This window comes from Solanum lycopersicum, chromosome 3 (genome assembly GCF_036512215.1).
Source record: "Solanum lycopersicum chromosome 3, SLM_r2.1".
Lineage (NCBI taxonomy): Eukaryota > Viridiplantae > Streptophyta > Magnoliopsida > Solanales > Solanaceae > Solanum > Solanum lycopersicum.
In genome coordinates this window covers 58707314-58719844 of record NC_090802.1, presented here as the reverse complement: position 1 = coordinate 58719844, position 12531 = coordinate 58707314, and the positions used below count along the sequence as shown (strand labels likewise).

Below are 12531 nucleotides of genomic sequence, written 5' to 3'. Positions count from 1 at the left end.
TGAAGGGTGGCAACAGGAAGAAGATTAGAATGTCGGCAGATTGAAGGTCAGAAATGGGCAGAAGATTAGAAATGTAAGCAGATTAAAGATCAGCAATGGGAAAAAGATTATTATGTGGGATCTACATATCGTTAGAGAATGTTGCATCGGAAAGCTCTCTGCATGTCTAGACAGCCTGGTTGATGATAAAGTACGTACTATTGCAGCATTTCTGAAATAATTAGAGATAGATGGAATCTACGGTTTCAAAGGAACTCCGATGACGAGAAAATAGAAGTGCGAATCTTTTGGTTTAGAAACTGGAGAAAATAGTACCAGAGGAAAAAATGAATGAATCCATACAATAGATTGGCAGAAAAGATGGGAAAATTCTCAAACGAAACATGCTATCAGGTTAAACTTCTGAAAGAGGACATATGAAGTGGAAAATTGGCCATGAAAAAACATTTGGAAGACAAGGGCACCGCCAAAACGGCTTCTTTTGAACAAACTGCAGTACTTAGAGCTTGTTTAACACAAAACAATTCACTGATAAGAGGTTTTAATCTCTTACTAAGTGCTATCTTTTGATGAGTCTACAATCAGTCAGTCATCTCCTTTTTCATTGCAGACAAGCAAAACAAGTATAGACTATGTTACTGAATTTCAGAGGATGATGCCAGGAGATATGAAGCAAGAGATTCCTTCATTGGCAAGAAAGAAGCTAGGAAAGAGACATAAAAAATTGGGAAGTCCTTACTGCGATATCTTTGATGTGAAACCAGAAGATTTTGAAATTTCAAATTACGATTCATATTTAGTGCTGAACATGGAGAAGTCAACGTGCACATGAAGATTCAATTAATATGAGAAGTTCCCCGTAACAAGAGAAAACAAATAACTTGACAAGTTAAAGAGAAATCACTTAGGCAAACAAGATTTCAATGTTTAAGGAATGGAGACCAGGGATAAAAAATATTAGGTGATTTTTTCTCATATGGGCTTTGGTGGGCAAAGTTTCAAGTAATTGTGCTGGTAGGAGATACCAGGTACACAGTGAAAGGGCACCATTGTTGTAATTAAAAAAGTACATTGCTGTTTAACAAACATTTGCATACCCTAAAGTATTTTAGTCACCACTAGAAATTCCTGATTTGCTATCTGTCGAAGCCTACTTTGGTGGACTTGAAATTACAAATTACCATTGCCTTATATTACTTATCCTAATAAACCAAACGCAAAGAATAACTCCTAGCAGGGATGATCAAGGATTCTGAATTTTGTAACCTCCGAGGGAATCGACTCAGTTGGCATCCAGAGGATTCATTTGGAAAGAGAAAAGAGAAATATCAGAAAAAGATAACTACGCAGCAAATTCAAAAGCAAGTGAAGTAATGTCTTATCAAGTGCAGTTACCGCGAAAAGCCTTTTGATATCCCCGCAGCCCATTGACATGTTAATACTGGATAATATAGGCACTATCCACAAGTAACAACTTCAAACAGGATTATACATTGAAACACCACTAATAATAGTCAATAGATAGAAAGTGTGTAAAGATAAGAAAGTATGTGTATAGTACACACACCACGCACCAAAAGGTACAGATAAACACACATACCAAAACACTGAAGTTGTTTCATTTGGGATTAAAGGGAAGCAGCAGCACAGGATGAGTATTGTTTTCTGTATTTTCCTTCAAAAAAAGAACACAAAATAACATCTTCTGACACAGAGATTTTGCATCGTCAGCATACAACAAGTCAGCAGTAAATTGCAAACCATAAGCAGGACAGGGAAACTATAGTGATTTGCTTACCAACTATCCTAACCAAATGATGAAATTATGGTCTGAAGAGCACAAAGGATACACCATTGTATCAGCAGATCTCAAATATAATACATATACATCTCACAGAGTTATTACAGAAGTGAATAAGAGTGTAGCTAGTCTCATCAAATTTGCTTTTTAACACATCGAGATCAACAAAGAAACAGAACATCCCCAGCCTATACTCTAGACACGCTAGTCCTTAGAAAGGAGGCATACCTGTCTCCAAAGACCTGCACCTTATGTGCCTTTTCTTCTCATATGGTGCAAAACAAGAGGTGTTCCTTCAAATAGATCCAACAAATAACCTTCTAAGTCCTCTAGAGTATACTTTATGTACTTCCCAGCATTTCTTCCACTCTCTAAATGACCCCCAAATCTTCCTAGAAATGAGCGATATGCAGGAAGCACCTTTTCAGAAATAGAAATCCTGAGTTCTTCGCGCAGTTGAGCATCTGGGACCTTCCAACCAGTCTGGATTCTGTAAATTTCTTCGAAACATGCGTTGAAGTTCTTAAACCTCTCCTTGAGGGCTACCTTTGAAGCATTGCTAGAGCTTCCGCTAAGCCCTTCATCTTTCAAACAAGATAAAACCTTGCTCCATGAAGCTCTAAGATAGCTTGTAGCATGTTGTCGAATCTGACCCTTCCGCTTTCTGACCCACTGATCACCTAAAAGTTTTTGAAGCTCTGAATCTTTCACTTTCTGAACGATGTAATGTACATTATTCATCAAAAATATATAGGGCATTCCACAATCTTCATACATTCTCGACTTTCCCTCCAGATTACCTTCCAAAGACTTGATCAGTAACATCAACCGCCTGGCCAGTGGTGCAACATTCTCCAACTCCAAGTTATCACCATTATCAGCTGCGGAAGAGCCATATTCTGTGTCACTCTCTAACTTCTCTAAAAGTCCATTCAATGTATCACTATAATCAACCAGCAATTTCACATAATTCATAACATAACGAGTCAATGGATGGATTTCACCGCCTTGTGTTGGTTTCTTTGAAATCTCCCGCTCAACAGCATTTTCAAACTCCACAAATGTCCCAATAGCTGCTTCTCCTAGGCCATCTAACACCCCCTTTGCCTCACCACACACCAATTCACCATCTTCATCACTAAAAAGCAGCTCTATGTCAGACAAAACATCTGCCAGGGCATCATGCATATCCAGAATCCTAAATAACTTCTCAGACGACCTTCGCCCTATTGCCACAGCTTCTCCAAAATTCAAGAGCTGCATTACACAGCCCTTTGCAGTTTCCATAAAGCACACTTCTTTAATCAACTCCGAGTCTCCAAAAACCTGGTCACATAAGCTCTTTTCAGCAGATAGAAGAATCCTCACCAGAACTTTTACAGCATAAATCCATTTTTTCATTTTCTCATCCAGCGACTGCCAATCAATCCTGTGGACCTCCTCAATGCTCAGTTTCTCAATGCCAAGAATTGCTAAACACTCGTCAAGCACCTCTCTGCGAACACTAGAGTACACCTGGCAACATTCCTTTTCATATCCAGATTTAATCATACGGTTAGCAATCTCTCTCAGATCAATAATAGCATCCGCATACACCAAATCAAGCGAGAAATCATCCGCTCCAAGGCTCTTCCCTTTGACATGATTGTACCTTGCACTGCTAACATCCTCCTGATCCTCAGACAAAGTACCTGTTTCAAAATCAGGAATCGCAACAGCAGATGAAGAGATAGAACAACGGCGAATAAAAGAGGACTCATGGAGACGGCTAGCATCAAAAGGAACAGTATTTCCAATGAGAACATGACGAAACTCCTCCTCCAAATGAGCCATAGCATGCTGAAGAGCAGCCTCAGCCCGGTCCATTTCGGGCGACAGAACACTCAGATCCTCAGTCTTCCTAATAATCTCGTCAACAGCGTTGAGATATTCAGAGGTGGATTCAGGATCGGCGTTAGGAGGAGAGTCCCATTCAAACACAAGCTTTGCAGCCTCTTCAAACACAAGATCAGTAGAAGAATGATCGGTTCCAGCAAGGGCAGCAGCTGATCTGGCGGATGTAGGAGTTGATGAAGATGAATTGGTGGTCGTGGTCATCATATTAGAAAGCTTAGACAAACGATTATCAAAATTAGACAAAATCATAAGCATATCTTCCGTATCAACATTTGTAGAGGTGTTGAGACTCTTGACGATCTGTTGAGCTGCTGCAAGAACCCTATCTTGTCCTTCAATAGTCGCCGCCATGAACCCTTCTCTCCTTTCTCTCTCTATATCTATATGTATGTATAGAATTGAATTGATAAGATATATATATATATAATTGGGAAGAAGGGTTTTGAGAATTAGGGTTTGGGGAAGAAGAGGAGAGAAGGAAAGAAGGAAGAAATGGGGAATTTTGGGGAAAATCAATTCAAACGTTGATTGTTGCGTTCCATTTCTGCTGCGTGCGGGGCGGGGCGGGTGTTTCGTTAGACGAATTGGGCTATTGCCTTGGTACTTCCAAATTCTATGATGATAAGAAGAAAAAAGAAACGCTCATTCCTCCGTTTATTTTTATTTGTTAAATATTTTTATTTTTATTAGTCAAATTTTTAACAAATTTAAAAAAAAATCGTATCAAACACACTTTTAATTTAGGTACGTCGAATTTTTTACTCATTAGAAATGTTCCTTTTAGTTCCATATTCTCTTCGTCTTGTATTAGTCTTCACTTTTTCCTTTATAATACTCTTTATTATGTTCACTTTTATTTGTTATGTTGTGCTTTTCAAAAATCATTTTAATTAATTTTTAAAGTTAATTAGATTACGTTAATTCGATATTTTAAACAAAAATTTAGATATTTAGTCAGAGTTCTTATAGTTTGACTCTAAAAATAGAAACCATGACAAATAATAATAGACGGAGAGAGTATTCCTTAAGATATTCAAAATAACAAATATAATTTTACTAATTTACTTTTTTAATTTAATTATTTTTTTTTGACCCTTTACAAACTTAAGTGACTTCAAAAATGGATTAATTTTAAAGATAAAATAAATAAGCTATCGTTAATTTTAACTTAAATTTATAAATTAATAAGTAATTTAGAATAATTATTTATAATAATATCAATAATTAATCTGAAATGAAGAAAATATAATAAATATTTTTTTTCATCGAAACAATAAAAAGATTAGTAAGCAAAATATATTTATAAGAGATATTTGAAGGGTCATATTCTATCTTTTCGTCATGGTTGTTCAATTCAATCAATTGGAATTTATCGTTGAGAAGTCAATTACGAAGCCTCTTATATGACTTTCTAACCGAGGAAATATAGTTTAAGACATTAATAAGTAGTCAAATCATATTTTTAAATATATACTTAAATTTATCCTACTAAATAATTAAGATATATTTTTTGCATTATTTTATGCTTTGACATAGTAAATCCTACGAAATTATTTAATTTGTCAACTAAATTATTTAAAATTATAATTTTGAGATTAATATACTTTATTTACGAGATGAAATAAATGGGCAACTTTCACATATAGCAAACAAAAAATTCATATTTGTATGTTATAGCAAACTTTGCATAATTGCGCTCCATAGCAAACATAAAACTGTATAATTTGCTATACATATACAATTGTATAATTCGCTGGCCTAAATTGTATAATTCGTTGGCCTATTTCGTTGCAATTATATAATTTGTTTTGCATACAGTTGAATCAAATTAAAATGTATGTATATTGCATAATTATAAGTGTATAGCAAGAAGATATATGTTTTTCTCGCTTTATACAAAAATAGAAACACAATATATACACTTCTGTTGTATAAAGTTAGAGAAAATTGTATTTCACTGCAATTGTATAATTCACAATTGTATAATTCGTTGGCCTTTTTCTCTGCAATATTTGACGTAAAATGTTTGTAAATGGTATAATTAAGTGTATAACACGAAGATATACATTTTTGCATGTGTATATACAATTTTTTCTCGCTTTATACAAAACAGAAACAAAATTATACACTTCTGTGTATAAAGCAAGAGGCGAGCGAGAACGGAGAGTGGCGAGCGATATTTTTGGGAGAGAGACGCTGGCAAATTTTAGCTAATGTTTGCTATGTAGCACAATTAAATCAAACCCTAGCTATTTTATTTAATTTAGGTTATTAGTTTGCTATTATATACAATTTTCCCATAAATATATACTTTATTTAGTTAAAGGTATAAATTTATGATTTATCAAAACTACTCCTTGGAAGTTAGAGGTATGGTCTAAACTAATTTTGCACAATTTGGTTAGTTTATAATAAGATCATTTTAGTGGATCACAATTAGCGGTTGATTGGCTTATGTGAAATTTTATTCTCTAATTAAGATTCCCATTTGTCCAATACCAATAAAAGTAATTAAAATATAAAATTAATTAGTATGTCATAATCTAGTTGTAATTATTTAATGATCCGAATTATTTTCGTCCACCAAACCGAGTACATATCCATTTGTGAGGTCAAATGATTTTTGGCTGTCCTATACTTTTTAAAAAATATATTTTTAGGATTGGTGTGAGAAATTATAGTAGTTATTAATTGTTTGAAGAATATTAAAGTTATTAATTAAATGTGTCTTAATGACAAATTAAATGGATTTACTAATTACTGTGTAAATATATACTAAGATCACATTTATTTGTACTCAATAAATAATACATGTATTAGTAATTTAAGACTCAATAGTCAATAAAATTGAATGGTTAAAGATTAAACAAAATATTGCTAATATAATTAAAATGTTATTCATTCGAGATTCCATCAAAAATATTACATCGCCGCTCCATCCACCTTTGTCACTAATACAACCATCAATATCGAACATTGTCATCCACCATTATCATTATTACCACCTAGTATACGCTACTGTCATCTTTGACAACACTCACTATCGTCATCAACCGTAACAATCAATTATTACTATCACTAATCATCATTCTCAACTATAAATCAATAACCATCACCACCATCAATAAATTATCACCACTCACTAGTCTATCATTTATAATTGTCTATCACTAGTCAATATCTAGAATCATCACTACTAAAGCGCATAACCAAAAATCATAGAATCCTATTAGATGTTATGAAATTTAGTTCAAAGGAGAACTTGCCTGTGGAATTGTGGAAAAAACTTACCTGCATCGTGTGTTTACATCAAATTAATGCAATTTTTATTATTGTATAATTTTAAATAGAATAAAACGAACAATAAATTTCAACACATGACATGCATATATTGACATGATGTAAACAACCGGTGCGGACAAATTTTAGCCTTGCATATTTATTCATAGTTTTAAGGACTTATTAAATCAAAATCACTTTACTCTTCTAAAACCATATTATTAAATCAAAATCACTTTACTCTTCTAAAACTATATATCTTTTGGAATTCATTATGTCAACAAACCAAACATAGAAAACATTAAAAAGACAGATAAAAGTAGAAAAAAGGCTTTGCATTTCTTTCAATTTCAACAGTACCAAGAAGTGTCTTGTGTACAACAAAAGAGGAATCTACTTGTAAGAAACAACCCAAAATTACAAGAAACTCAAATCTGTAAGAAAACAACCTAAAATTGAAACAAAACTTCACACATGTTAAACTTATTAAGTTCATTAGGGAAGTAAAGGATAAACATAAAGTTCTTAAAGTTAGGGACTTGGGACTTAAACCCTGCTATTTGCTGGCAATGGCAAAACACCATCAAAGAAATCACCAAAGTAACCACGCGGCTCGTGTACTAGCTTTGAGATGATGTCTCTGAGTGTGATTACCCCCTCAAGATTTCCCATGTCATCGACAACATAGATCCTGTGGATCTTCTTTGAGTCGAGCTTCATGATAACGTCTTTAAGGCTGTTACCTCTTCTGCAAGTAACCATGTGGCTTAAGAACGGGGAGTTCTTTTCGTGCTCCCCCTGATACCTTCTAACAGATGTCAGGAAGTTCTTTGCTGTTATAGATCTGCAGAGTTATGACAACCAGTTAGGGAATGAGGATGATTTTATCAACTAATGGTACTTGTAGTTTATGACTGAAATGAAATGATACGCTTGTTTGATCTTTCACAAGATGTGTGATCTGATGAATGTCATAAGACGAGACGTGCTTATCTTGTGATCCGATGAATGTCATAAGACGAGAATGTGAATTATAAGGAAATCCATTTCACATCATTGGTTCAGATTCATAAAAAGAACGACAAAGACAAAACCGAGGACTTAAAACAGATTGTAGGCTTAAGATGAATATATGCAATTTAATACATATTTAGATTTAGTGATTACACTATGTCTAGAGAAGTATGTAGTACTGCTTCCTTTTCACAGGACAGCCTTGAAATTATATTATTAGCTATGTGTGTTTTATTAAGTTACGGTGAAACACGTAAAACTATGAAGGTCGAAGCAACCTGTAGTCCTTGTAAATTTCGGGAGCAATCAGGAGGAACTGAATATCTCTGATGCTTATATTACCAATAGCCTTCCTGCCACCACTTTCGACCACGGGGACTCCTCCAACACCCTTCTGTCTCATCAACTTGAATGCCTGCAGCACTGGTTCATCCTCTTCCACCTGAAAAAAAGAACAAAAATAGAGCAAGGAGATTATAAAATGCACCACTTAGACGTGTTAAAGAAAAACTTGGTAGTAGAGACGTTTATGCATTTTCGAATTAAAAGAAAGCAACAATAATAAGCATCAAAACATAGAATATCATGCAAGTTGCTGGTTAAGTGCCAAGAACATGGATGTTCATTGCATGTTAAAGTAACTCTTTCGGGTGAGATCAAAATCTCTGGTTCATGGAAGATGAGAGGGCTACAATTAACAATAACGATGAGATTTTAAACTATTTGCTTGCAGTCAAACACGTCCAACAAGACAACATAGATTTCATCCTCTACGGGCTATTATTAATGACTGCAGATACCTACTCAAGTGCCAAAGTCCACAAGGCGAACAATAACTATATTTGGAGAGAACCAAACCAGCGGGCAGACTTAATGGCAAATGAAGGTCACAGGCATGAAACAGATTTGCTTGTACGGGAAATGTGATCTCAAGGACATAAGAGTTTTTACTCCTGTCAAGCTAATGTGCTGGATCATAAATCATAATGTACAAAAAGCAAATATCTACTCAAAGCAGAATCAGCAACTCACCGTGTGATAGTTAGTGGATCATCAGCGGTGCAGCAGCCAAAGTAAAGGGCTCAGAAAAGAAGAAAATAAAATGAAACAAAATGGAGAAAATTTGTAAAAGCAAAATGAAAACATATAAATCAGACCATCCATCAGGTAACCATTTGCAGCAAATATGTACCAGGGCTAAGCACTCTAAATTTTTTGGCATACTAACTTCAAGCACTCAGTTTCGTACAACCAAATATATAATGAAGAAGTAGAAACACAAGCAATTTTAAACTTGAACATCTTTCTGCAAAATTGCAATCGAATGAACCCGAGAGATGATAGGATAACAAAATAATTTATATTCATAGATTGTGGAAAAGTTATTTCATAATCTGCAAAGAACAAACCACAAGCTCAACAGAAGAAGCAACAAAACTCAAAAGCTCATACCTGAATGATGCTACTTGGCTTCATTAAAGGAAGACCAAGTTCATACAATTTCTTAGAACCCCAGCTCTCGAACCAATGGAGACCAGCACATTCTTCTAGCATGTGTATAACAGCAGGTTGAGTTATGATGTTATCAATCTTATATTCCCCTAAATCAACCACAGGGACACTCTTCATCTTGTATTTAGATAACAAGAGAAGCATTGTCAGAAAGGAGTTCGATTTCTGCAAAGCCAGAAATGGAGCCCAGCGGAATGAACCTGAAATGTCCCGAACCTAAGTAATCACATGTTAGTCAGCACATTTGCCCAAATAGACTTGTAAAACGAAAATCAGTAGATGGTTATGGAAAAATAACTAGTTGACTATAGAGAATAACCTTTGTGTTCTTGTAGAGATCTGACGAAGTTAATGTCTCAAAAAAGTTACCAGAAGTTGCTGTTGGAGATTCAGGATGCAAACTTCTGAATCTCGGAGAAGCGACTCCATTAACAGCTGCAGCCAAAGCAGGGCTGAGAGTATCATCTGCTCCATTCATTACCGAATCAAAAGCAGAGGTGCCCTCCATCTTTTCCGACTGTGAAGTATGTCACAAACTGTTTTGAGCATCTTGATAAGAAAAGTATGTAAAACAAGAATACCAACGTCTTTGTAAGAGTAGACTTCTCTGATGGACACTCAACTAATAGTTATTATCTCATAAAGTCACTTTCTTTGAAGAAAATTGGAATAAGAAGAAATGTGACTTCCTAATATAATAACTATTAGTTGAGACCATCCAAGAAATCAACCAGTCATTGCAACAATTTACTAGACCTTGATCCATTTGAAAACTTGTTTTAACCTTTCTCAACTTTTAAAGGCAACACATGTTCATCAATTTCATAGTTGTGAATGAGATAAAACACATGAGATTGTCGGAGAATTGAGGAAAACACCAACCAACTTGTCCCAGAAAGAGACGTCACATGTTTAACTATGACTATGTATAGGTGCATACCTGATGGAGGATCCACACGACAATGCCGGCGAATTCCACTATGCCAATATATCTATCAATCCAAGTAGCATCTTCAGGGGCATCAACATCCACAACAGGTGCACTTAGTATTTTGTGCTGTGATAGTAACTTAACAGCTTCGGCCAAAGTTGCATCAGAATTTATCTCAATAACTGCAGAGAAGAATAACAATCATTGACATCAATCGGACAATGGTAGTACCAGAAGAGCAATTTTAACCATAATCACACTACAAAAAGAATGTCTGCTAAGCCAGCTTTTCACTTGCAGAGAATAAAGCACCCAAATGAAACGCCATGAGAAGGTTACCAACTTAGGCTGCTTACAAAGAATTTCAGTGTGTAGAAAATTTCTCTAGTTTTTAAGATTCAGTTTCTACTCAAATAGATTTCTGTTACTATCTATTGTCGCTTGGACTTTAATTATAGCACTCTTTTGGTGTAGTTATTGTTCCTTTTTCCAAAGTGTTATCATGTTTACTATAGTAATTTGCCATGATCCCTTCACTTCAGTTATTTCGTTTTTTGTTTGGCTGTAATATGCTTTGTCTTGAGCCAAGCGTCTATCAGAAACAACCTCGCGGTTACACCGTGTATGTTGTAGTTTCTACTCAAATAAACAATACTTAACCAACCAAAATGATCTACTAAACCTCCTTTCAACTTTTTTCTTGGATAAACGAACCATGGTATTCAGGTCAGCTTACAGACTACTTTTCCCGGGCATATGTTATCTCCCACCAGCACAAGGTGGTCGCGAGTAACTTTGTCCACCAACCCCACCACCACGCACACACAGACGCACGCAGGGGTGACATAAAAAGGCAACAAAAACAAATCATGATTCTTGACTCTGATAAAAGAATCTCCGGCTACCATCATTCTGATGATTTAATTAGTAAAACATCCAACAATTCCCTTCTTTTAATAAAACCTGATTAATCTAAACAAGCCACAAATCAAATAAGTTCCTACAACTAAGACTAATTAAAACATTAAATCCACCCCATCACCCAACGTAAAGATCATTTCTGTTATGTATTACAAATCAAACCCTTGACACCCTTTATTCAAGTGATCAAGAAAATCATTTTTTCCACACCAAATCAAGAATCTCTTATACAAAATACCAAAAAAACACCTAAAGATCATATCTTTGTGTGTTATTAATCACACCCACAAGCTAGAAATCAGAATTATCAACCTCTAATCAAACATAATTAATGTTTTTCTAACCTTGATTAGAAGGAGCAGGAGGGAAATCAGAAACAGGAATGTTTTCAAAACATGCGTTGAGCTTTTCAGTAGGACTAAGCTGTGGTTCTTGTATATCCCATAGATCTTCTACTTGCATACCAACTTTTGCTTCTGGGCTTCTTGGTGTTTGACATCCTTCCTCCATCACCATTTTTTTTTCTTCTCTGTGGTTATTACAGAGTGATTGACAAATAAATCAAGAATTTGTTGCTTTTTAAGAAAGTGTAGTGATCCAATAATTACACTAATATATTTGTCAATTATTCCGGTATTAGTACTACCAATAACAATTTCAGTAATCAAATAAAAAAAATTAACAAAAAGATACACGTAGATTATGATATGGTAGTCCCGATCAATATGTCCACCTGTACTGTTCGGTTCGCTTTTATTTGTCATATTATATTTTTTGAAAGTTAATTTAATTAATTTTTAAAATTAAATTTGATTATATTAAATTCAATTTAATAAAATAATATATTTTAAAATATTAATTAAAATTCTTATAATTTAATTATAAAAATAGAAATTATGACAAATGATAGCGGATAGAGAAAATAAAATTGTGCCATAAATATACTTTTATTTTATTTATATTTTATATCAAGTGAATTATTGAGATTTTTCATAACTCGAAATAAATAACATATTCAATTAGCTATATTATTTTTTTATATAAATCCTTTAATGAAATTTTTTAATTACTTTATATTTAAAAATAAATTTATAAATTAAAAAAAACAATTAAAAATAACTTATAATTAATAATGAACTTATGATAACGTTTTCTTTAACGAGTTATGATCAAGTTT

The 12531-nt window shown here is 34.2% G+C and overlaps 2 protein-coding genes across 2 annotated transcripts; both read right to left on the bottom strand.

Annotated features, from left to right (window-relative positions):
• Window positions 1–1854: 1854 nt before the first annotated feature.
• Window positions 1855–4326, bottom strand: LOC101261607 (exocyst complex component EXO70B1). The gene has a single exon (XM_010320755.4). The coding sequence runs from the start codon at window positions 4046–4048 to the stop codon at window positions 2051–2053; it is 1998 nt and encodes a 665-aa protein (XP_010319057.2). The 5' UTR covers window positions 4049–4326; the 3' UTR covers window positions 1855–2050.
• A 2970-nt stretch (window positions 4327–7296) lies between these two features.
• LOC101262200 (SNF1-related protein kinase regulatory subunit gamma-1) lies at window positions 7297–12085 on the bottom strand. Its single transcript, XM_004236280.4, has 6 exons — window positions 11699–12085; window positions 10443–10615; window positions 9822–10019; window positions 9443–9718; window positions 8269–8432; window positions 7297–7820 (listed from the first exon to the last, which is right to left on the bottom strand). The coding sequence occupies exons 1-6, from the start codon at window positions 11868–11870 to the stop codon at window positions 7523–7525; spliced, it is 1281 nt and encodes a 426-aa protein (XP_004236328.2). The 5' UTR covers window positions 11871–12085; the 3' UTR covers window positions 7297–7522.
• Between the last annotated feature and the right edge of the window lie 446 nt (window positions 12086–12531).

What these genes read in the sequence shown, in the direction of transcription:
- LOC101261607 (XM_010320755.4), bottom strand. Translation starts at nt 4,048, where the DNA reads ATGGCGGCGACTATTGAAGGACAAGATAGGGTTCTTGCAGCAGCTCAA.
- LOC101262200 (XM_004236280.4), bottom strand. Translation starts at nt 11,870, where the DNA reads ATGGTGATGGAGGAAGGATGTCAAACACCAAGAAGCCCAGAAGCAAAA. An exon ending in ATCTCTACAAGAACACAAAG is followed by an intron (nt 9,719 to 9,821) that starts GTTATTCTCTAT and finishes GTGATTACTTAG; the next exon opens with GTTCGGGACATTTCAGGTTC. An exon ending in AGCCAAGTAGCATCATTCAG is followed by an intron (nt 8,433 to 9,442) that starts GTATGAGCTTTT and finishes TCTTTTTTTCAG; the next exon opens with GTGGAAGAGGATGAACCAGT.